Raw genomic sequence first — 25,519 nt, forward strand, 5'->3', positions numbered from 1 at the left:
GCCGGGTGCAATGATGCCACCTGAAAGTGACATCAATGCGCCAGGCACATCACGGATGCTCTATCAATTTGAGTAAAAACTCGACGGTGCCAGGATCTTCCCCCACCTGGAGCCAGGAAGGACCTGGCAACCCTTGGGTTTATTTGGTATGGAGACAGATCTAGCTGGCTTTGCCTTCTTTACCAGGTAAACCCTGAGTAGTTGGTGTGGACTGATAGCAGAGCTGTGAGGATACTTTAAATATCATAATAGCTGTGTTACCTATGTCTTCAATGAACCTAGAACAACTTTGGTTTGCGCTGTCATAACTGAAAGCACTTATCCTTTAATATATAACATTAAATACTTGATGGATACTCTGCCATCACTCCTGGAAAACATAGAACCACTGCCTGGAGACAAATGAGTTGCTTCACTGTCCTTATCAAAGGGTAAACACTTCAGCAAGTCATAAAATAAGCCTGAAGAAGCTATCAGCTTAATAAGAGACTAGCCAATGTGAGTTTTAAAGGTACAATTACCATTAATAAAAAGCAATGCAATAATCTAGCAATTTGGAGTTATTTGTGCCACTGTGCATAGGTTACAACCCTAAAAGCAGGCTTGAGAGTGACTCTCAACAATTACGAATGTACGCAAATAGCTGATATAGTTCCTCCTTTCAATATGTAGAGAAATCAGCAGTTATCAGCTATGATCATTGGCATATAAACTGGTTGCAGTGTTGGCTAAATGAATAAGTCTTTTGTTATCAATTCCTCATTCCAACACATAATTTTCCATTTCCCTTTATATATTCAGAGACTGGCTGTGCTATATGTGGGCCTGGAGGAACTCTGCAATTTCTATGTGGGCAGATTTCAAAGCGATGGACAATGCAGAATTACCAGCCTACATGAAAATAAAATGAGAGAAGGTTAGTATTATACCAGCCATCCTTGCTTGTCTACATTTCTGAGACTGTCAATAGAAGAATAAATGAATACACTATTTCATTAAAGAGAAAATGGACATTAACATGAGAACTATTTTTGGTAAAATTTGTTATCCATAATGATTATTTCAGTAGCACAATTCAAAACAGTACTGCAAACAATTTATTTTCATTGTACATTGTTGACCAATCCACAGAACACATAATGACAAGCTAAAATCCTTCCAGTGGTACAGCAGAGTAGATTACTCATTAATAAAACAGGGACTTCTATTTAATGTAGAATGAATACAAACCCTGTCTTAAAGGAGATGGAGATGGTCTTCAGCAGTATACATGCAATTAAAACCACAATCCGAGACATGGTCCTGTCTCAGACTTGCTTGGCTTGAAAATTCTAACTAAAAACCTGACTTTGGGACAAAGCCTGATATGACTCTGCAGGGTTTCTTTAGTTATGGCCTTTTTTCCTAATTTCTAGTCACCACAGGTATCTTATTTAGGCTTCCCAATCCCCCACTGGGATTCCCCGGTTTTCAAGACCATTGGTCAAAAATCCAGAAGCGGGGGACAAAATGGCGGCCATTTTTGTGCTGCTCTAGAATTACTCTCTGTGGTGCCAGGGAGACCTCCAGGGAGTCACATGGGTGGTTCCCTACAGGATACACTGGCACGCAACTTTTATTTTCCCCCAATGGCGCTGCCCTCAGCAAGTGCACTTCCTGTCTCCAAGGAGGGGGTTCCACCATGTGGTGGTGGGAGGGGAGCTCTCAAGCCCCTTGCTACCAGCGGGACCTTTGGAGAAGGTAAGATTCCAAGTGCATGGCTGGATTTTCATCCCTGTTCCCCAGGCTATGCTCCAGCCTTCGGAGAAGCCCTGGGGGAGGGAGAGGTGCGTGTCTGCTGCAGGGTCTGGTGGCGTAGGCTTCAGAGATGGAGGGAGGTAGGGGAGGCTGTGGGAGCCCTCCTTTCCCCCATTCTTGGCATTGTGTTTGACCCAGGAGCACTTTTTGGTTTTAAAAAAATTGCCTTCTGTGAATGTGTGTGTATTTGTGTGTGTGTGAGTGACTGAGAGTTTGTTGCAGGTGGGGGAAGGGAGGCTGGGTCTGTCCTCCTCACCATCGCATTTGACCCAGCAGGAGCACCTTTAAGATCAACAAAGGTGTTTTTTCTCTTCATCTGTGAGTGAGTGAATGTGTGCTGGAGGTAAAGGGGAGCTATAAATGCCATCCTTTCTCACTCTTCTCGGCATTGTGTTTGTCCCAGCAGCACCATTCAGATCAAAGAGGCTTCCCCCCCTCTTCCCTGAGTGTTTCTTTTCCCTCTGCTTCCTCAGTATCCTGTTTTACCCAGCAGCACCTTTAAGAACAACAAAGTTTCCCCCTCCTCTTCCGCGTGTGTGTGTGTGTGTGTGTGTGTGTTTGCTGGAGGTGGGGGGAGGCTGTGCCAGCCCGTGTTTCACTCAACAGCAGGAGCACCTTTAAGATTAACCAAGTTTCCCCCCCTCTTCTGTGAGTGTTCTGGTGTGATGAGAGACTGTAAACATGGATGGTAAATTGTTTCAGTGTATTTGGCTGTGTTCATTTTTAGTCTCTCTGTGTTTTAAAAGTTCTATGTGTTCTGAAATTAGGAATGCTTATAATTTGTAGTTTGTACATTTTAATTTGCTAATTGGGCTACTATATTTTGTGCCCTCTCAGCTGCCAGAAATAGCTGCTGAGAACATGCCATTATAAATTTATATTATGCAGGTGCCTTTATCTTTGTTTTTAAAGGAAGTTATGTCCATAGATTAATTTGTTTTCTAGCCATTGTAAACGAAATATTCACTAATGCAGCCAGCCTTCTAGGAGAAACAACACCAAAACACCCCAAGGTCTTGTTATGTACAATAATTCTGTACATCCTTTTCAAGAGTTTTATCATTTTTGCAACTGAGTCTTCTAGTAATACAATAGAGAGGAGACACTAATTTAAAGTGCCTCTATTTATGCTTAGAAGAGAAAAGTTTTATTTCAAAATGACACCCTCACTCCCTACTATTTCATTACAAATGAAATGAACCTTTAAACTATTGGTTTCCCTTTTGAATACTTATGGGATACTAATTACATATTTAGCTTTTCTTAAAAGTTTGTTAAACTGTAGATGGAAATTTTAAAAAAGTGTAACTGAAGAGCAATAGATTTCAAGCCATTCCTTCATTAACTTCAACAGTATATTGCGTACAGAGTTGTCCATTACTACTGATTGAACTTAACAAAGTTTAAGCATAAAGCAGTGGATTTCATTAGGGCTCTACTATGTCATCTTTTTCCTCAAGATTTCACTGTCTCAGGAAACTTAGCAGTTCCTCTTCTTGCTTTCTTAGCCATGCATACAAAGGTGTGACTTCTCTGTCCATATAGTGAGAATCTCAGAATTAATAGGACAGCTTATTCTGTGGGCTGATGTCTAACTAGCATTCTTTGATTTCTTTGTTAATGGCCTTCTCTATATTTTTGAATACTGTTTATAAAACATAAATGGCTGGTTCAACACTCTAGCGTGGTGGTTTAGAGAGTACCAAATCAGTAGCGGAATCATAAGGAGAGGAAAAGGTGATAGGCATGTTCACCTGCCAGCCCACCCTTCTCCAGCGGCTAGCAAAGATATTCCACAACCATTTGGAGAGGGGTGGGTGGGGAGCGACACAGTAAATCAGTTTGACTAACTATTTGGAAACCAAAGAAGGGAACTACCTGTGGATCCTAAGCTTAAAAGGGTAAAGTCTAACCTAGAGTGCTGGACTAGGGTCTGGGAGACCTGGGTTTGAATCCCCATTCTGCCAAGGAAACTTGCTAGGTAACATTGGAATACTCTCAACCTCTGATGGAAGCAGCTTTGGGTTCCCATGGAAGGAAGGATATAAATTAAGATTGCCAACCTCCAGGAGGTGGCTGGAGATCTGCTACTCAACAAAGGTTTGAGTAAATTAACTGTGAAAAGAGATAAATAGTCATGTATTTAATGTACCTGAATACTTTTCACATAATTAAAACTGGCAGGATTGCCAGGAGACCAGGGGCGGGGGGGGGGGGGGGCATGGGGGTAATGTGACCTCACTTCAGGGATTTTCTGACATGTCTTTCTAGGATTCCTAGAGAGGGCTGACATTACTTCTGGGTTTTACTCAGAAGTTAAATCATGATGCTGGCCTGATAGCCATTGAAGAGATGGGTGAGTGGGTGCAGAATTCTCCATGCCTGATGAGAGGCTAGCAATCCTAAAAACTGGCTAGATAGCAAACCAACTAAGAATCACTTACACAAAGAACATTCCCAAATCCCTAATCATTGTAAATAAAGAAAAAGATCTCAACCATATAGTATAAAAAGGCAAAGTCTGATAGATGGGACCTGCTTCGCCACAGCCTTTTGCACCAAAGACTTAAATGCTTGTCTCCAGCTAAATGTTTCCATGTTACATTCCTGCCTCTCCTTCCCACTGCAGCTCAAAATGCCCACATAAATATTTAGCTAGATCCTAGCCAAAGACTCTACATTTAAAGAGACCATAAGGACAAGAAAGATAATTTTGCTGATTTTATAATATGATTGATAAAATATAATATGATGTTAATAATAAATACTAATCTTTATTTATCACACACTGCCTTGAGACATAGGGTTTCTGCACCACCCCTCCACTGGTGCTTGAGCTACTGAAATAACTTCTCTCACAGTCTTGTAGCATTAGTTTTGTAGTCTGTAGTGACTGCCTAACTCTTTAGTGCCATTTTCATGCAAGTTGCACATACATTTAAAATGTATATAAGCCTACAAAACCTAAAATATGATGTGACTGTGAGCAAAACAAGCTAAAATTAAACCTTTTAAGCAGATCTTTTAAGCCAAGAATATATTTTTTTCTGAATTGAGGGGGGTTTCTATTGGGTTGTCTTTAAATCCACAACAAAATTCAATGCTGTAGCCCCCAGAATCTAACTTGAATTACATTTTGAGTAGACAGAAAGGTTAATGTTGCCTGGAAGTTCTGTTTTTGTACTACACATTATACATGCATGAATTTCTCTTACCTTATCAGTTAATTCAATATTACAGCTTGGATGAAACAAGAGAAGCTTCACAATCTCAACATTACCATACTGACAAGCAACCATTAGAGGTGACAATCCAGAATCATCCTGAAGGTTTACATCAGCACCACATGACAACAGAGCTTTTACCATATCTTCTCTATCATGGCTCACACCCAAAATTAAGGCAGTCTGGCCACCCTAGAAATGACAATAACAAGCAAATATACAATACTCCATTGTATCTCATTTCTTATTATCTCTGTTCAGATTATATAAAAGTCCTTTTGAGGGATGTTGTTATTGACCTATGAAAAGTAAAATTATAGCATTTTAAACCTGCCTTTCTCCCAACAAGGGACTCAAGATGGGTTATGATGTTAATTAAAAATAATAAAACAACACCTTGCTGCAAGCCCACAAACTAAAACAAATTTATGAAGGAGTCTGTCTGAGCAAATAGACTTTGCAAAGTCTCCAAAATGAGAAACCCATTTGACAGATTCAGGACAATAATTACACAAGGTAGTGGCTGCTATAGAAGACACTCTGGAGCAGGCTACAGCTGTCTTCACAAGCCTGCCAAGACAGTACCTTCAAAAGGTCTTCATCTCCAGAACAGAATTGCCACACATGAGCATAGTGGCAGAGATTACCTCATAGACATGAGGGTCTAAGGCCATAAAGGACTTTCCAGGGATCAAGCTGCCACATTATGCATCAGATGAGTCTGCAAAATTGTCTTCAAGGGCAGGCCCAATTAGAATACATGACAATAGTCCAGCTTCAAGATTACTATGACATGAATTAGTGTGTCTGGGATTGTGTGAGTCCATGTAAGGGGCCACCATCCTACTAAGTAGAAATGGGAAAAGGCAGGTTTTGCACCAAGATTATCTGTTTCTCTAAGAACAATGCAGGATCCAGCATAACTCCTAGACTCCTAGCTGAGAGATAGCAGTACCCCATCAAACACGGGGAGTGCAAAACCCTCTAATACCTCAGGCTTACCAACCAGTACCTGCTTTGTAAAATAAAAATATACGGTTGGATGTAAAAATTCTTTTCTGCTAAGTGAGGAACATTCTTTGGTGGATGGAACCTTACTTCAATGGAGATAGACTTGTTCCTTCAAAGGAAGTTTCTTCAGTTAGCACAGGAGATTCAATTTACAGTAATTCATTAACACTAACGTGGTAATTAATACAGAATAATTCCATGATCTGTAATTAATACAGAATAAACAACTGTAGAATAAATAACTTTAACGTACCTGACTTGCCCTTATGTTAACATTGCCTTCTTTCAACAGCTTTGTAACTACCTCCATCTCTTCATCAGTCTCTGCTGATGCTAATGGCGTGATCATTACTGCTGTATACCCAGCTTTATTCTGATGGTCTACATCACAAACACCTAAAAATACATATCTTCTATATGTATAAATCTAATGGCGGTTAGAGAAGTACAAAACAAGAGAAGCAATATTTTCATTTTATTTACTTAGGGAATTTGTATGCTACCTCTCCAGAATCCTGCTTGAGGCAGCTTACAAATAAGAATAATACAATAAAATTATCATAAATTATCAATATAAAAACAAACCAGCCATTGAAAATAAACCAGGGACATTTTTTAAAAAATGTGCAAGCACCAGTCGTTTCTGACTCTGGGGTGATGTCGCATCATGATGTTTTCACGGCAGCCTTCCCCAGTCATCTACACTTCCCCCCCAGCAATCTGGATACTCATTTTACTGACCTCGGAAGGATGGAAGGCTGAGTCAACCTTGAGCCAGCTACCTGAACTAGGCTTCCACCAAGATCGAACTCAAGTCGTGAGCAGAGAGCTTGGACTGCAGAACTGCAGCTTTGCCACTCTGCGCCACAGGGCTCCTTTTAGAGACATTTTAAAAATCTATAAAATATATCTAAGAACAGAAGATTAAAAAACAGCTGGGCTTTAGTTGAAAGCCTAGGTAAAATTATGGCCTGCCATCAAATTGCTTGTCTATGAGGAAATTCAGTATGTATCCTAAGTTGCTATATGGATACACTACTAGAAATAGAAATGGGAACATATGCTCACTTACTTCACAGAAAGAAGGGGAAGTCACATTGCGTTTGGCTTAGTTTGAGACATGCTTCATTTGGAATACTATATGCAATGTCAGTCATCATCTCACAAAAAGAACATTGCAAAGTTGGAAAAAGCACAGAAGAGGGCAACCAAGATGATTCAGGGGTTGAGGAAAGGCTGAAGAGTCTGGGACTTTTCAGTTTAGAAAAGAGATGCCTAAGGGGGGACATGATAGGGATTTATAAAATTATGCAAAGGTAGAGAGAATGACAGAGACAATTTCTTCCTCCCTCTCCCAAAATATTAGAACTGGGGACATCCAATGATGTTGGTGCACAGTATATTCAGGATGAAGAAAAGTGAGTCATTAAAATGTAGAATTTGCTGGTAGAGGATGTAATGATAGCCATAAGCATAAATGACTTATGGCAGATTCCTCCAAATCCCATATAGTGAGAGAGTCTGTCCTTGTGAGGTGAACAGCCCAGATTCCATCCAACATATATTGCTGGACTGTCAGTTACATTCTAATCCCCGGAGGGAACTGTTTGGAAATCTTTCTGTCCTTCCCTGTAACCTAGTGAATGGGATTGACCACTGATGCCTACTGAAAGATAATGAAATGGAAATCACAAGGGCTGTTAATAAATTTCTGGAGAAGTCCATTAAAATCTATGCAGGGCATGTTTCACTATAAATTTTATTAGCTTATTGTTCTTAATCTTAGACTGTATATCCTGTCTGTCCTTATTTCATGTTATATCTGAGTATGCCAATAAAAGAGATGATGATGATGGTATAAATGATTTTAAAAGGGGATTAGACAGATTCATGGAGGATAAATCCATTAGTGGCTACTAGTCATCATGACTAACAGGAACCTTCATGATCAGAGGCATTAAACCTCTGAATGCCAGTGCTAGAAGACAACATAAACAGAAAGGTCCTGCCCTCTATGCTCCGGTTGGCCACTGTGTAAGAAATGATACTGGACTAGATGGACCACTGGTCTGATACAACAGGGTTCTTCTTAAGTTCTCTTGCATCACATATAGGCAAAGTCATTTTGAAGACAGAGGTGGTCACAAAGCAGGTAGAAGTGCAAAAGAAAACAGGGAAACAAAGCAGAGGAAACACTAAAAGAAAATACCACCCTGGTACAGCACATACTTTGCATATATGAAGGTCCAAGCTAAATCTCAAGCTTAAAAAAACCCCTCAAGTAGCAGCATTGTGAAAGACCTCTGCTTGGGACCCTGGAGAGCTGCTGTGAGTGAGAGCAGAAATTACAGGGTTCTTATGGTTTGCATCATTGCTAGCACTCCAGAGAATGCTATTATTTTCCTTCCTTCTTAGACTTAAAATGAATTAGTATTTAAATTCAAAGTGCAGTTTTGAGCACAGTTGCCTGCAGGCATTTACCAAGAGAACAAAACAACCTTGTTTCAGTCTTTTGGGGGAGCTTGGAAGTTGTAGTGCAACAATTGGTTTATAGACACATATGATAATATGCCATTTTTCTAACATTTTATAGGTTGTTATGACAACAAGGAAGTCAAAGAACGTCTTTCTTCTTGATGGAAAGCACATGCATTTTTACTGGATAAACTCTTAGCAGAATGTTTTGCTCCTTCACATCTGACCTAACTGTTCAGTCGGTTACAATGCAGTTTTTGGTGCAGAATTCTAGTTTACTATTACAATCTTAAAGGCCTACGTCATAAAATTTGAGCAGTCAGTGTAGGTACTCCTAATATGAATGCTGCACAAGTATATTGGCAGCCTGGTCTATACTGGAGGGCCAGTTCATCCTCTGTGTTGCCAGGGCAATTGTTGGTATGTATGCTGGCATGTTCCCTACTGAACACCATAAACTATGACTAAGAGATATACACCACCAGAAATATGCACCATTGAGTTTTTGCTATTTATACTGTTCATGCAGTTGGATTTAAAGATTTCAACATAAAGCTGCTTGGTTGTATGAAATGCCCCCCTAGACACAGTATAGTGACGAAAGGACAAAATGGCAGTGTTGGATGGTAAAAGTAAAGACAGTATAGTTGGATTCAATGAGGAGTAGTGCAAACAGTAGCAAAAAGTGGTGAAATGAACCTTTCTTGTGGTCTATGTGCACTTGGCAAAGTGGAAAATCTTAGAGAAAGAATGCAATGTTGAACAGAATGGATGATGAAGGTAGGCCAGAGAGAAGACTGCAGAAATCAAGGCAAAAGAAAGTAAGAACTGGGTTGGGCAACAGGAATGAAAATCAAAGAGAGCACTAAAAACACAGCAAATTTAATTAGTTTTGAATTCTCAAAAAAAGAAAACCCTCCCCAAACAATTCTTACCTGTCTCTAAAAGAAGCTTCACAATTCGAAAGTTGGAATGAGAAACACTGTAATGAAGTGCTGTATTTCCATTCCCATCCGCTAAGTTTACAATTATATTCTGTAACTGCGGATGAATGTCCTCAACTTCTTGAAGATAAACTGCAACAATTTCAGGGCTGGAGGATTTCCTGCTCGAGATTCGGAACCACTCCTGGCAGATGGTGCTTAAAACATGCTTCTACAAAGACCAACAATAAGAATCTTCTAAAGTAGTTTAATAATGTTTTTGTTTCTTGATTCCCACCAAAACCACTGTCTTTTTCAACAACCATATATGGACTAAGCAAGTTCTCCAAGTGTCCAGCACCTCAGGGTAATTCCTTAACCCATGTGTGAACTGCTTCCACTGTGCCTGATATGGGATAATATGATTGGGATATGGGATAATATGATTGCCTATAGTATTTGATCTTATGTGTGATGACTATTTCTCAACTATTTCTCAACAATCAGTAATAACTTAAGTGATAAACACACATGTAGAAGAAGAAGATGATGCAGGATCTCAAAGTGGCTTACAATCTCCTTTATCTTCTTCCCCCAACAGACACCCTGTGAGGTAGGTGGGGCTGAGAGAGTTCTCACAGAAGCTGCCCTTTCAATGCCAACTCTGCGAGACCTATGGCTGACCTAAAGCCATTCCAGCAGCTGCAAGTAGAGCAATGGGGAATCAAACACGGTTCTCCCAGATAAGAGTCAGTGCACTCAACCACTACACCAAACTGGCTTAGTAAACTTGCTTAGTATTTTACTGTGACTGCTGCCACAGTAGTAGTCCAGCACAGTATCCTAATAGCTACTGAAAGGGTAGAGAAGAAGAATTGCAGATTTATACCCCACCCTTCTCTCTGAATCAGAGACTCAGAGCGGTTTACAATCTCCTTTATCTTCTTCCCCCATAACAGACACCCTGTGAGGTAGGTGGGGTTGAGAGGGCTCTCACAGCAGCTGCCCTTTCAAGGACAACCTCTGTGATAGCTATGGCTGACCCAAGGCCATTCCAGCAGGTGCAAGTGGAGGAGTGGGGAATCAAAACCGGTTCTCCCAGATAAGAGTACATGCACTTAACCACTACACCAAACTGGCTCTCTGAGGAACAAACTCAAGTTCTGAGGAAAAAAACTCAAAGGAAGCTGATGTGGTTGGTTCACTGAGTGACACTGAATCAGGATATAGATTCGGTGTCTTTCCTGAAGGGTATTAGGAGCCAATAAGGGGATACTCCCATAGGACTGTGCATGCCCATGACTACCAAACAGAATAGTACCTAAAATAGGTACATATATCATATCACATGCCAGCATCAGTTTCAGCTACCAATCCACAGAATAGCTCTGCACATGGACCACTTTCTGATGCCCTTTAGTAAAGACACCAGATCTCCTTCTCCTGTTGTGGTGCTAAGTACTGTAATTCTCCCTCATGAACTGCCTCTGAACTATCTACAGTCTTTCCAACCATAAGGAATGACTTTGGGCCACACATACTCTCTCAGCCTAACCTAACTCATATAGTTGTTGTGTGATGATAAAATGGAGAAAAGGAGATCAAAATATACCACCTAGAGCTCTGGAAAAGAAAGATGGCATAAAAATGTAATTGATAACTTAGATCTTAAAGAAGGATTATAAATAGGATTGCCAGTCCCCTAGTCCAGGTGGGGGTTCTCCTGCTTTTGTGGGCTGCATCCCGTCTATGGCCAGCAAGGGGAAACTGCTGCAAATGCCCCAAAATGCAGCATGATGACATCACCCAAAAGTGATGTCATTGTGCCATCAACATTACATGGCAATGCTCTAGTTTTGGGGGGAAACTCTATGGTAAATTTGGGTAGGACATGGGAATCCTAATTCTAAAGCATATCTATTAGCAATAATAGAAATATAAGTAATATAAATATACAAGTAAATATAAATCTAAACAAACAAATAAACAAACTGAGATAGGATTAGTTTCTTAAAGAGAAAACCAGTTAGAATGCAACTGTAAAAAACAGTACCAATAATTTGTCCTTGGTGGTCCTTATTTCTGACAGGTTTTTGGTCAAGATTTGACATCCTTTCAGAAAATCAGCAGAGGGTTTAAATCTGAAATTAAACAAATTTTTGTGGGTTCACTGTAAGAAATAAATAACAACTAATACATTTGTATTGGGAAGACCACTTTACTGTGAAGAACCCAATGCACTTCTACTGCACCCTTAATTCTCTGACTGACAACCAGCAATCATTTTGTAGAAAAATATGTGGTGGAGCTCATTCAGGGATTGTTATGCAGCTGCACATACTATTCAATGGACAAGGAGGTGGAACTCTCAGAAGGAGGAGGCAGAACTCTCAGAAAGGTGCAGGAGCTGTGCTCCTGTGAGCTCCCACTGAATCTGAGGCCTGCTGACAACAGTAATAAGATCAACAGTCAGAAAGAGTCACATTTTGTGGCTAGAGACTAATTGACTACCTCTTTATAAAGGGCACATTTTAAAAGCACTGGCCATAATGCAACACAGATTTTAAAAACTCAAGTAGTATGTTTAATTCTGTCTTGGCTTATTGCTGTTCTTGCTTCTATATATTCACTTTGTTAAGGATATTGCTCATATGTCATATCCAGCTCACCTAAGATGTCATTCAGGGGAGAAAAGCCTCCCGCACTCATAAAAATGACTAGACCACCAGTGACATATAACATGGTGGCAATGCCTTTGCAGCACGTAAGCCCTTGTTACCCAAAGGTCATACATTATCCACCCCGATCATGTTTACTACCAGTTTTGTCTGGTATAATGCAGCTGTTCAAAAAAAGATACCTGGAATACAGTGCTCATTTTTTGCTATGTTACAATCTAAGAGCCTAGCTAAAATACTATGAACAGGTACATATAAGAACTCCACTACAAATGTATATTGTTATTGTTTACATCAGCGTACATTAATACTTCTGTCAACAGAAGTCTTTCAGTATAATCTGCAAAGATAATTGCTACTGCCTATGAGAGCTATACATGTTTAAACAAAGTCTTGGTTTGCCATCCTAGTTCTTATTACCTCTCTGTCTTGTGCTGTGTATTTTCTCTTCTAGCGCTCTCTAGTTCTTCTGAATCAGAAACTTCTCTCTTCATGTATTGGGAAGATCCAGATGCTGTTTGTTCACCTCTATTGCCTTCTTCCCCCCATCTGTGCTCTTCACTGCCATACTTCCTCTCAGGTTCACTATTGGAATTTTCTTCTGATGAGCTTTCTTCACAACTTGAATCTTCACTGGATGTAGTTTCATAACTGAGGGAAGAACTAAGTGTTATTCAGCTTTCATTTTGCTTAACAACTAGTGAGATGTAAGCAAAACTGATGGCCCCAAAACATGAAATGCTAGCTGCAAAAGCTATAAGGTTTTCCTCTTCTGCTTCCCAGGAGCCAAAGAATTGGTCACAAAAACCTGATGCTAAGTTAGGGGTGGCCAACTGTGGCTCAGGAGCCACATGTGGCTCTTTCAGCTCTCAAAGCCCCCACCACCCAGTCGGCCGACTTGGACAAAGCCTTTATCTCTAAATCGCTTCTCCAAGCCAAGCCAGCCAGCAGTTTGGAGAATAAATTTAAAGTTAGAGTTGCTTTTTTTTTCTACTACTCCATCCCTTCCCCTCCCCCCATCTATTTGCCTTCCTTCCTTCCTTTTCTTCCTTGCAGCTCTCAAACATCTGACTTTCATGTCTTGCAGCACTCAAACATCTGACTTTTTTCTATGTGGCTCTTACATTAAGCAAGTTTGGCTACCCCTGTGCTAGGTTCTGGCCTCTTGCTGTTTGTTCACCTCTGTTGCCTCAACAGCACATGGTGGTCTCAATAACACTTGCTATAGATATCATGCTTGCTTTCTAAACCATGAAAGTACTGAAATCTTACTGCATTTTCAAAGCAAAATAGCAGAATAACCACTCAAATAGCAAAACACTTTGAAGTTAATTATGTTTACAGTATATGGGTGAATTGCTTTAAGGATTGCCTCCCATCCAAGTAGTAATCATGGCCAACCCTGCTTAGCTTCAGAGATCTGATGAGATTAGTCTAGCCTGGGTCACCTAGGTCAGGGCTGGCATGTTTTTTTACCCACTCCTAATCCTTACCCAACACAACCTAGAAAGCATGGCCTACATTATGTGATCAAAGTAAAGAACTTCCATGGACTTTACGTCTATTCTGATTTTACCCTCACCTCTTCCCCCACCAAAGCTACCAAATATGCCCCCAGCATCATGTGAACATATAAAACTGTTCTTATTCCATCATTGGTCCATCTAACTCAGTACCCAAGGTGACATGGTGTGTGGTGAACCCTAACAGTGCACTAAGGTTGCCTCACCTTAAAGCCAGCTGTGGTAATAGTTGTTTGTAACTGTGTGCTACTCATATTTCCATTGATGGATCCTTTGGGTAAAAATTTTTGGAAACCACAACCTCAAAAATAGAACACTTTGGGAAAGAGACAGAGAAAAGTTCTACACAGATTGGATACAAATGATACTCCTTTCCACAGAAATCCATGAAAGAATCAACTCTCAGATTAGTTAAGATGACGTCTAGTGAGACTATCTATGCCTGATTCAGTGACCATTGATTCAATGAAAAGGTTACAGTTTGTGCTGATTTTATGTTCTTCATGCAATGAAATTCAGTATTCATGGATGTCAGTGCATTAGCATCCAACATTTCTGGCAATTACATGTGTCCCATTGCTTCCCACAAGACTTACAAGCAGTGTCACCAGTGTTAGAATGAAATACATTAAAATGAGGTTATATTTGTTATGACAATCCTCTCTTATCTTGTTTAGCATACAGGCAATTATAGCATGTACACATAAAGAAATTTTTGTCTCTTTAATTGATGCTTACCCACCATTTACCCCAACAAACTGAAGGTTCTTTTTGGTGCTGTTACCTCCTGCATGAAAACCAGTGTCTTTCTTTTTCATAATAGATTTAAGACTCGTGCTTGGAGAGATCTCTAACAGAAATATTAAAAACACAAAATATCAAAACTTTTAAAGTGGTTTGTTCTTAATTTCATCATGTATTTTGTTCAGTTTCTTTCAATACAAGATCAGCTTGATCACAGCTTGATCATATACTTTTAATGAAGTCCCCTTTCATTATGATTCTAAGCCCCATGCTTGAATTACCGTGGAACTGCAGATGCTGGTCAAAGCAACTATGTATGGCAGAAGTTTCATGCAGCTGCCAAATCTGGCACTATTCCACACAGAGAAGATGGTTGTGTGGAAACAGAAAACGTGGTACCGATATGCAGACTTTTCACCTGCTAGTATACATGATAATACACACACACACATGATGACAGCTGTGTGGCATTCCCATCACAATCATTTTTTTAGCAAAGGACACACCATTGTGATAATGCAAGAACCAACCCTATGTTTTCTTGAATTTATGAGCAAGTAATTTAAATGGAGAATTGCCAAGCATTATATCAAATCAAAATCCCTGTGGCAATCCTAAAATACCTTGTGGCAGTGCAAGGATCACCAGAACACATTTTCTGTTGAAGAAATAATTGTAATAGGAACTTCTGTTAAAACATTCTGATGTCTAGTTGCATGAATATTTATCTTTCCTGGATAATTTTTATTGTAATGGTCTATGAGAGCTTCAACAGTATACCTGCCTAGTTCAGTCAAGACAAAAGCAAAGATACATACCATCAGTGTAGTATGTTGGTTTGTGGGTTTGATCTGGATATGGGAAACTCATATTCAAACCCTCCCTCAGCTATGAAACTCAATGTGTGGCCTTGAACAAGTGTCTGCCTCTTAGGCTAACTTACTTCATAGACTTTTACAGCTAATGCAACACTCTGAGTTCCTTGGAAAATAGGTGAAGTAATAAAAGCACAAGCTAAGGAATTGAAAAGTATTTGCTTCTACTCCAAAAACAGGTCTAGCTTGGGTGGGAGCAAGAGGAAACAGCTAGAGGAGAGAGTAATCACAGTAATATAGAAAGGGCCTTTTTTAAAAAAAACAACAACAATAAAACCTTGGTGAATGTGATTTAGTGACTCTTGCAGGCTTCATATTAAGGACTGCATTGATTCAAATTTGATATTAAAAATTGCTGAGATTTTATAATCCAGGCAGCCAGTTATTCTTTTTGTTGATCTACTAACGCACATTGTAATGAATTTAAAAACAAGTCTCAGTTAAATTTACATAAATAAATCAAAGTTCTTCATGCTGCTGAAAGGAGGAGAATTAATATTGAATATTGATTTGACTGAATTTTTGTTTTGAAAATGTGCCTCTCAAAACACATTAGCATCATGCTTCTGATGCCACCAGGGCTTGAATGACTTGTCAATACTGTTCAGATAAGGAGAACAAGCTAAACAGTTTATGAGCAGAGAAAAGTAAGAGGAACTACAGTAAATGGAAGGTGAATATATTAAGGAAGAAGACTGCTAGTACCTGATCTGTTGAAGCACAAAACTGAAGACCAATAATGTTCCTAGTCTGTTACCACTAATGCTTAACTCAAGGCTAGCAGTAAATAAATCATTTATTCATTGATTTAACATAAGATGCCAGAGTCAGCGGTTACCAAGATGGCTCTGACCTGATAATCTGTTCAGTTCCAGCTCTGTACTGAAGTGGATAGAGTGATAAGAGTAGAGATATTATGGCATATCCAATAGCAGAGTCAGAGCTATCCTGTGTCTATTTTGTGCAACACAAAACGGAAGTTCCTGGCTATGGAGACAGTTTAGACATTTGGTTGATCTAATTACTACCTTCCAAATAGACTTCCAATTTGAGCAGTAAATTGGTATAGACTGAAGTCTAGACTTACTGCCTTGGGTAATTTTAACATGGGTTTCAAGGCCTCCATGACAACTACCATTCTTTTTCAGATAACAAATTATCATTATGCTAGCAGATGGAATTTATGGTGAATGTGATATTCTCCAAATTAATCACATCCTGTGAACAATTGCAATGGGAGTTTCATTAACACTAAAGGCTTAGACAGCCAACTCTTATTTCTCCTCCTCTGAGATGTGACTCAGAGAAAGAAAGAGTCAGAGAGACCACTCAGTCCTGAGGTACTGTTGGTCAATGACATAGCGGCTTGAAGACTGAGGACTCAGCCTGTCCTAGAAAGAGTTGCATTTTCCCTGAAAGAGGAGTTTAGTAGCTTGGAGGTGCTGTAAGATCCTGGTCTATGCCTGATCAGGTCTCCTTCATGGCAATTGAAGGAGACCTGATCAGGTCTCCTTCATGGCTGGCTCAGGCTGAGTGGGCTGAAGCTGAATCCGGCGAAGACAGAGGTCCTTTGCTTGGGTCGCGGTGCCCCAGGAGGGGAAATTCCCTTGCCAGCTCTTGACGGTGTGCCACTGAAAGTGGCCCACAGGGTCAGGAGCTTGGGGGTCCTTCTGGAGCCTTCACTATCTATGGAGGCACAGATAGTGGCCACTGCCAAGTCCGCGTTTTTTCATCTTCGGCGGGCAAAGCAGTTGGCCCCCTTCCTGGAGCGCCGGGACCTGGCAACGGTGATTCATGCTACAGTCACCTCCAGACTAGATTACTGCAACGCCCTCTACATGGGGCTGCCCTTGTGCCGAACTCGGTGGTTGCAGCTGGTGCAGAACGCGGCAGCTAGGCTGCTATTGGGGCTTCCAAGATGGGAGCACATACAGCCAGGGTTGCGCGAACTGCACTGGCTGCCAGTGGTCTACCGAGTTCGTTACAAGGTGCTGGTCATGACCTTTAAAGCCCTATATGGCCGAGGGCCTGTCTACCTGAGGGACTGTCTCTCCCCATATGAGCCCCAGAGAGCACTGAGGTCAGCTGGTAAGCACCAGCTGAATATACCTGGGCCAAGGGAGGCCAGATTAAAGACCACCCGGGATCGGGCCTTCTCCGTTGTGGCCCCACTACTCTGGAACCAACTCCCGGAGGAGGTACGGGCCCTGCGATGTGTAAATCAATTTCGCAGGGCCTGTAAGACATACCTCTTCAGAATAGCCTTCGCCCATGCTGAGCTAAGATAACGTCGCTGTGTATGTTTCTTCTTTTCTACTGAATTTAAGATCTATTTAGCACCTTAATGTAATTTTAAATGTAACTGTACACTGATTAAGATAATTTTATTGTTTTATATGATTTTATTATATTGTATTGCACTTATATGTTGTGAGCCGCCCTGAGCCTGCTTGTGCAGGGAGGGCGGGATACAAATAAAAAGTTATTATTATTATTAAACACTTTTTGTCAGATAATATAGCAGCTATAGCCCTTCCTTGCAAAGCACAATCTGGACATGTAATCCATGCTCTGATCATATCTAGATGAAATTACAGAGATGTGTGGCTTAGTCTAGACTATGGTTAGGAACTGAGTACAGGATTGTATCACCTCTGTACTCAGGTGTGCTCTGGCTGAACATCAGTTTCTGGGCACAATTTAATGAACTGATTCTTACCTTTAATGGTCTAAAGCATTTGGGGCTGCTTTTATGCTGTTCTATTATTCTGGCTTGTTTTTATGGCTTGCTGATTAGTGATGATTATTCTGGCATTTGTTACAATTTTATTGTTCCAGTTTACTTTGCAAGCCACCTCCAGTATGTCTCTAGAGAGGCAGCATATAATTTTTAAAAAAATAAATGAATAGAGATATGACATGAGGGGAATTGATTGTTTTCTTATGGCACCATGTATTTAGGAGATGTTAGGTCCTGATTTTTATAGCAATTTTAACAATATACCGGTACTGATTTTATAACAATTTATGGCTTATAACTTTTTATAGATTTCTTTCATGAAATTTTCTTTCCATTCATTTCTTTGGGAAGAAACGCCTTTTCGATGGCAAGGAAATTTCACCATTTTTTTTTTTTGTTTCATATAATCATATAGTTGGAAGGGACCCCCAGGATCATCTAGTCCAACTCCCTGCACAATGCAGGAAGTTCACAAATACCTCCTCCTAAATTCACAGGATCAGCATTGCTTTCAGATGGCCAACTAGCCTCTGTTTAAAAACCTCCAAGGAATCAGAGCCCACCACCTCCCAAGGAAGCCTGTTCCACTGAGGAACAGCTCTGTTAGGAAGTTCTTCCTAATGTTGAGCTGGAAACTCTTCTGATTTCAATCCATTGGTTCTAGTCCTATCTTCTGGTTCCCCCCCCCTCAAACCCCCCACATTTTTAAAAAAAGTTGAAGCAGAAAACTTTTCATTCAATATTGTTCAATGTTACCCTAATACTCAGGGTCCAAGCATCATTAGTCCAAACCCAGAAAAAACTAGTACCTTGGGTTCCATCTAGGGTTGCCAGACCGGGGGTGCCATGCTGACAGACCCCACCTCCTCACTGACGATCAGTTGGCCAGTGGGAGGAACTTACGGGGGATCTATCTGACATGCAGTGATGTGTCTACATCTCAGCTCCAGTGATCCGGAAGTGACATCATCACGTCAGGGCGATGCTCTGGTATTTGGGTAAAAACTCAATGATAGAAGACAAATTTACTATAGAGTTTTTGCCCAAATACCAAATCACTGCCCCAATGTCCTAGATGTGATGTCACTTCCGGGTTATGTGGGTAGTGATGTAGATATCTCATTATGCATTGAATGGGCCTCCCTGCTGCTCCCTATATGTCCCCTCTACAATGGCTGCCCAGAGGGACCTGGCAACCCTAGTTTCATCCTAAAAAATCTTGTGAGTCATTAAAGAAACATTTCTTTTTTATTTGTAAAATGACATCAATAGATTCTATAACAGGAATGGGCTTGCAGCTAAGGTTGACTCCCTAAGGCCAAAGTGAAATGTACCCCCACGCTCCATCCACCCCATACTCAAGCCTCACTGACACCCATGTAAAGAAAGGGATGACAGGTTCTGCCAGTACTATTTACCCAACTGTTGACACTCTGTGTTGGAATTCTCCTTGTCTGTTGGTGCTTGTGTCGAGTATGCAGACAGCAACAAGTTCAAAGAATTAACAAGCTGGTTCTGAATGGAACTGAGCTTTGAGGCAGGTTGTTTAATTGCACTGGCCAGTTCTGGATAGCCATGTTCTAGGCACATCCACTGTTCTTGTAAAAGGTCCTGAATTTTTTTAACATACTGGCTTATGGAGGGATCTGCAGGTGAATTCATTCGTTCTGGGTGGCTCTCTTCCTCATTCAAATCTTCTTCAAAAACAGCTTCATTTCCTTTTTCCTTTGCATCACCAAACTCTGAGCAGCTTCCATCAGCTGGAGCACTAGCAGAAGACAACAGCATCCCACACTGGCATCCTTCATTCTGATACTTGTTATTATCACTGTGTTCATTGATCTTCTGTTCATTATTCTTTATTTCAATAATGGAACCATCAATATTCTGTTCTATTCCCAAAGATGTGCTGTTTTTATTTCCATCACTAACAGGGGTGTTTGCACTCTCATGGTTTGCATGGACAATCTCTTTGCTTATTTCCTTGAGCTGCATATTCATATCAGCCCCACAGATATCATATCCTACAGATTCCTTAGGCATGGTGATGCTCACATTGATCCCTTTATCAGATGCCCCTTTCACTAACTTTTCCTGTACAATTTCAGTATTCACAGCAGCATCATTGTACTGGAGGGCACTATTAGCCTGCATGGATAATTTAATATCTTTGGTGCTCTCCCAATAGAGTTTCTTTTCCAGCTGAGCTTTGGAGCTTGCCAGCAACTCAATACTCCTCTCTTTTGCCTTGATTTCTTTATCTTGCTGCTTCAAAACAACACGGATCTGCTCAAGTTCCTCTGTTTTGTTATTTAGCTGCTCTTCCAAAATGGCAATATGTTGCTTCAAGGCTATTATCTTGCTAGGTTCTTCATCAGTCAAAGCCTCAGGATGCAAGACTGACTTCATCTCACTACTGCCAAGACTGCTAACTTCATCCTTCTTAAGTACCTCTGGAACACTTCCACATACATTCAGTTCTGTTTCTTCCTGAGACTGGCTTTCACATGTGTATTCCAAAGTTCTAGAAGAATCTAGTACACTCTGGACTAACTGCACAGAGTTACTGGTCTCTCCTATGCTGTGTTCTTCAATGTTTTTAGTAACTACAAGCAATTCCTCAGATCTTAAATGCTGGTTTTGCCATGGAACACTGAGCTGGATTCTTTCCTTAAGAAGCTCTACTTCTTGCTTATCTAGCTCAAGAATAGTGTTCTCTTGATCTCTAGCACAGGCTGCCATACTGTTTTGTGGTTTCATGATTCTTATGTTTTCAGAAACCATTAATGAAGAACCACAGGTGTTATCTAATTCCAGTGGTTCCTTTGCAGGAGTAAAATCAAATTCTAAACCCTTTCCATTCATAGATTGGAAAAGTTCTAATGGTGGAGAACTTGCTGCTAGCTGATCTTCTTCTGAATTTTGGATTGGTGGAAGTGTGGCAGGCATACTGGATGCCCTTAGCAGCTGAGGCCGCCCTCTGCCTTTACTAGTCTCCTCTTCAAGATTAACAGAATCTTGTTTGATGGTCTCTGTTAAGAGGGCTTTTCTTCTGTAACTTGGCTCATTTAGACAGCCTGAAGTTGGTGATGACTCTGTGGATGTGACAAGAAGGGTGCTTTCCTCTGTCCCTAAGGAGGCTTTCCTTTGTGTCAGAAAGCTTCTACTTTGGGAGGAGGAATAGGCCTTGGATCCATTTTCTGGAAGGCTGAAATTCCGAGGAAGAGTGCTGAATTTTGGATGTTTTGCCTTCCTGTGAATTGGAATTCTCTTGATAGTATTTCCTTTTTCAATGTCATCAACATACTTCAGGAAATCAAGATCTAAGTGGAAACCATATGGTGTTTCAACAGAATAAGGACTCTGGGGTGGATCTTTGTCATCTGTTTTTGATGACCAGTCACCTGCTGAAATTAAAAAAAAAAACTATTTTAAAAATAATAAAAAACCAGAGCTACTATCTAACTGGTCACAAAGAATTTTTCATTATTTTAGCCTGTCTTTCTCATGTAAAAGGCAACAAACAGTGCCAGCTAAAAATACAACTTTGATGACCATGCAAGCATATACTATCCCAGCCCATAAGTTACTCACACCAACCCTCTTGTCCTGTGAAACAGTCAATGCACTGCAGTGTGCATGCGGTTGTACATGCATGCAAAGGTTAGACTACAGAGGATGGGAACAAGGTTCCATTTAGCCCCATACAGAAATCTGCTCTCCCCTAGGCATGTATGACAGTATCTTCACAGTAATTCACTGTGCAAGTATTAGGCATCTGAATTCATTGTGCTTCACACCAATGTAGCCCTGTTGTGGTGAAGCTAAAATGTTGCTCTGAGCCCCCCACCACAAGCAGTCTCTAAGGCTGCAGCAGCACAGATCTCTGGCAGCAAAGCTAAAAATCAGAGTATATAACTATACATAATTTTGTACCAAAATGCTGAATGTCGCTTCAGGCACAACTGCAAGACAGTTTACATTAAATCACTGTATAGTTAGCCTCCATCCACAAGGCAAAAGGAAAAAAAGTGTGGGTGGCAATTTGTCATCTGAGACATCTCTGTAGAGTCAGCTTGGATATACAGTCACAAAAAGCCATGTGCAAATGTATAATCTTATTTTCTTGGAGTGAATAATGTAATTGCACCATCAAAAGTCATCAGGAATGTGCTAAATCAGCATTTGAACAGGCAATTATATAAATGACAATGATTGTAAGCTGCACTACAAATCTTCTTTGAAAAGAACTGCATAATTCCGATATGTAAATCCTTACCATTATACTCAGGGTGGCTAAGCCCGTTCACAGAAAGGGCAAGATAAAAGTCAAATAAATAAATAAATAAATAAATAACATTCTTTGGCACTGGCTTTAGAACCAGTGTTTAAAGATATTCACACACAATTGATCAAAACAACTGAACAGTGTAACTCTTGTTTTGTTGTTGTCGTTTAATATAAAAAATGGTTGTAAGGATATATCAGATAGCATGTGCCCATTATCTTTTACTAAACCAGAAGAGTGAATATTAGAAAACTATTGGTACTTGGAAAAAGCAGGGAACTTCTTGAGCAATTCCTGTCAAGTACAATTCCTATTAAGCAGAACAATGGGCCACTCTAGTTCTTATTTACTGAGGTGTACCCAAGTATAAAAATTGTGAATTTGCCTCAAAATGTATGAAGGTATTGGGCCAGTCTCATTGGTTCATCTATTCTCTTTCCCCTCAAACTGGTACCTCAGATTGGCAACTGCTCTCCATGTTCTTAGAAGGAGAGATTTCTTTCCCTTGGTCCTGCTACTCAAGATCCTAAGTATGTAGCAGGAACAACTTTTTGATTTTCAGTAAAGCCAAGCATTTAGATACATGCCACTTACTACAGTAATTACCTACTTCTGTCATCGTACATCTATCCTGCCCTCCCCGCCAAAGCAGGCTCAGGGCGGCTCACAGTATAAAATCACAACAAACAATTAAAATTAACATATTATAAAATTATATATTTTTAAACCATTCACTTAGAAAATATCTGACTAACTGGGAAAACATGATAAAATGTGTTTATTTCAATTAACAATGGATTTTAAAAAAACAAAAAAAAACTCAGTTAAGTACTACATTCATACCATCCATGTTCTCCATTGTGGATAATTTTGCCCGATCAGCTGATGTCACGCCATCACCTGAGGAAATTCAATCTACCTTTTTAAAAAAGTATATAATAGTTAATTATACTGTCGGGGTTATTTCATGAAATGACATAGTTCTTGATATTTTTCTTTTTATACACATTTCTTACTACCTAGAGCAGGAGTGTCAATCGTGTAGCCCATGGGACAGATCTGGCCCCCTACAGGGCTCCTATCAAGCCCATCTGCTTCCTTCTCCCTCTCTTGCTTCCTTCTGCATCCCAGATTGCTTTGTCAGGCTCTCTCATTTGCACAGGAGCTATAGAGCAAAAGAGCTTGCTTTGCCAGGCTCTCCCAATTGCACAGCAGAGCTACTGAGCCAAGCTCCTCCCCACTCCTTGTCCCCTTACTTTGCCGAGTTCCCTCGATTGCAGGGAGAAATGCCAAACACCTTTAAGACCAACAAAGTTTTATTCAAGGTATGAGCTTTTTTTGCCTTGCTATAGAAAGAGTTTGTGTGTGTTGTTGGGCTTGTTATGCCAGGGCTCTCCTGGGTGCAGCTGGGTCTCCCCTTTATCACTGTATTAATGCCCTCATGATGATATAATCTTTCTCAGTAGGAAAGCATGTGAACAAGGAATATAAGGAATAATAACAAGCCAGTGAGGTAGATTAGACTGAGAGTGTGTGTCCAGACCAAGTTCACCCAGCACATTTCCTTTGATTTTTCTTTCACATTTCATTTTCCTTTTATTTCCTTTGATTGATTGGGAATTTAGAATTCCCAGATAGAAGGCTGATACTGACCACTATACATGGCTGTCTCTCTGTTGCTGCATTGCTTCGTAGAATTTTTTCTGTTTCAGTAGAGCTTAATATTTTCTCTGGATTTGCTGTAATAATCTCTGATAGATTATTCAAATTTTTCAAGAATATTACATGTTAAAGATAAAGACTTGGGTCCTTGTGTTCACTTCTCTATATCAGCTGAAATATCGATTGGAACTAATTCAAACTTGGTTACAACACCAATCCAACCTAAGAAAATACCAGACAGACAGAAATAGTCTAAGAGTTTATCCAATTATTCAACTCTCTCCTTTTAATAAATAGGAAGAAGATCAAGAAGTTTAAAAGACCCTTTCACCATACTGGGAACTGGTTCAATAAAGACTGCAAAATGGTTAAAAAACAACTTAAAAATATAAACTGTTTAGATGCTGTAATACTGCTGAAACTTGGAGATTATTACTAAAGTTTTGTAGACAAACACATAGCCCTCAGTCTGTGCTATAGTGCCTTCACATGTTCTTGACCAGCACATGAAGCAACTTATGTACAAACGCTCACAGTGCTCAGCCCTAGAGGAACTTCTTTGGCTTTATATTTGGTGTTATTAGAATCTGTTTAACTGCCTGGCGTTAAATTATTGTCCTTAGAAAGGGTTGCCACCCTCCAGGTGGGGTTTGGAGATTTTCTGGAATTACAACTGATCTCTAGATTATAGAGATCAATTTTCCTGGAGAAAAATGCTGTTTTGGAGGGTGAACTCTATGGAATTATATCCTGCTAAAGTCCCTCTTCTTCCCAAACCTTGCCCTCCCCAGGCTCCACTCCCCAAATCTCCAAGAATTTCCCAACCCAAAGTTAACAACCCTATCCTTAAAGCGCTTATCCAGTAAGCACTTGGGGGGAGGGTGTTTTAATGCAAATCTCCTATAAATTCTTGCTGTATGCACATGACTCATCAAGAAGTAATTTCCCATAACTATGGAGTATTCCTACTATTGCAAGAAATTTTGAATGACATTGAGGATGTTAAAAGAGACAGAGAGGAATGAATGAAAGTTGAGGTAACATAAGATTGCACTTTCCTGTAACTGTTGTTCAGTTCAGTACCTTTCTTGGCATACAAGTAACTGTTGTTCCTCTAGGGTCTTCAGTGCAGGCACACACTGGCCTGCACATAAATAGTCCCCATGTGGGACTGCACTGAAGATATAGTGATAAATAAGTGATGTCTCATGTTATGTATTGTAAAACATTGGTTACTCTGATCTGAAATATGGTTTATGAGTAATATATTGCATACTGCAGCATTCCCACATAAAAAGCAAGGTAAAAACTGATTATGGATATGATAGGTTATCATCAGTGCTAACTCTACTATTAGGTATAGTGAAGCTATCATCTCAAGTAACTTAGCAGAGCACCTTTAAAGAGCAGCAGTTATTTAATATTTCTGGCTCCCAATATTAGACAAGATAATATGAAATAATATGGAACTGGAGCAGCCAAGTTTGCAGATGGTACAGGATGGTGAAAACCAAAGTGGATAGTGAAGAGCTACAGGAGGATCTTTCTAAATGGTATGGGTGGGCAACAGCATGGCAGA

At 40.2% G+C, this 25,519-nt stretch overlaps 1 protein-coding gene across 3 annotated transcripts; it reads right to left on the minus strand.

Moving 5' to 3' along the window:
- Nucleotides 1-206: 206 nt before the first annotated feature.
- On the minus strand, nt 207-23,208 carry KANK4 (KN motif and ankyrin repeat domains 4). 3 transcript variants are annotated; one of them, XM_060231915.1, is made up of 9 exons: nt 23,122-23,208; nt 19,409-21,394; nt 14,370-14,481; nt 12,529-12,759; nt 11,484-11,571; nt 9,443-9,662; nt 6,286-6,428; nt 5,013-5,213; nt 207-891 (listed from the first exon to the last, which is right to left on the minus strand). In XM_060231915.1, exons 1-9 carry the CDS (start codon nt 23,135-23,137, stop codon nt 814-816), a joined length of 3,075 nt encoding a protein of 1,024 aa, XP_060087898.1. In that variant the 5' UTR covers nt 23,138-23,208; the 3' UTR covers nt 207-813. The 3 variants fall into 3 exon arrangements, with proteins under 3 accessions (XP_060087898.1, XP_060087896.1, XP_060087899.1); XM_060231913.1 differs by having other exon boundaries at nt 19,409-21,397; XM_060231916.1 differs by lacking the exons at nt 207-891; nt 5,013-5,213 and having other exon boundaries at nt 6,313-6,459; nt 19,409-21,397.
- Nucleotides 23,209-25,519: the final 2,311 nt, after the last annotated feature.

This window comes from Heteronotia binoei, chromosome 2 (assembly GCF_032191835.1).
Source record: "Heteronotia binoei isolate CCM8104 ecotype False Entrance Well chromosome 2, APGP_CSIRO_Hbin_v1, whole genome shotgun sequence".
NCBI lineage: Eukaryota > Metazoa > Chordata > Lepidosauria > Squamata > Gekkonidae > Heteronotia > Heteronotia binoei.

Coding starts and splice junctions, on each gene's coding strand:
- KANK4 (XM_060231913.1), bottom strand. Junction 9,663..11,483: donor CCACCAAGGACAAATTATTG/GTACTGTTTTTT, acceptor TGGTCTTTGTAG/AAGCATGTTTTAAGCACCAT. Junction 6,429..9,442: donor GAAGCTTCTTTTAGAGACAG/GTAAGAATTGTT, acceptor ATGTATTTTTAG/GTGTTTGTGATGTAGACCAT.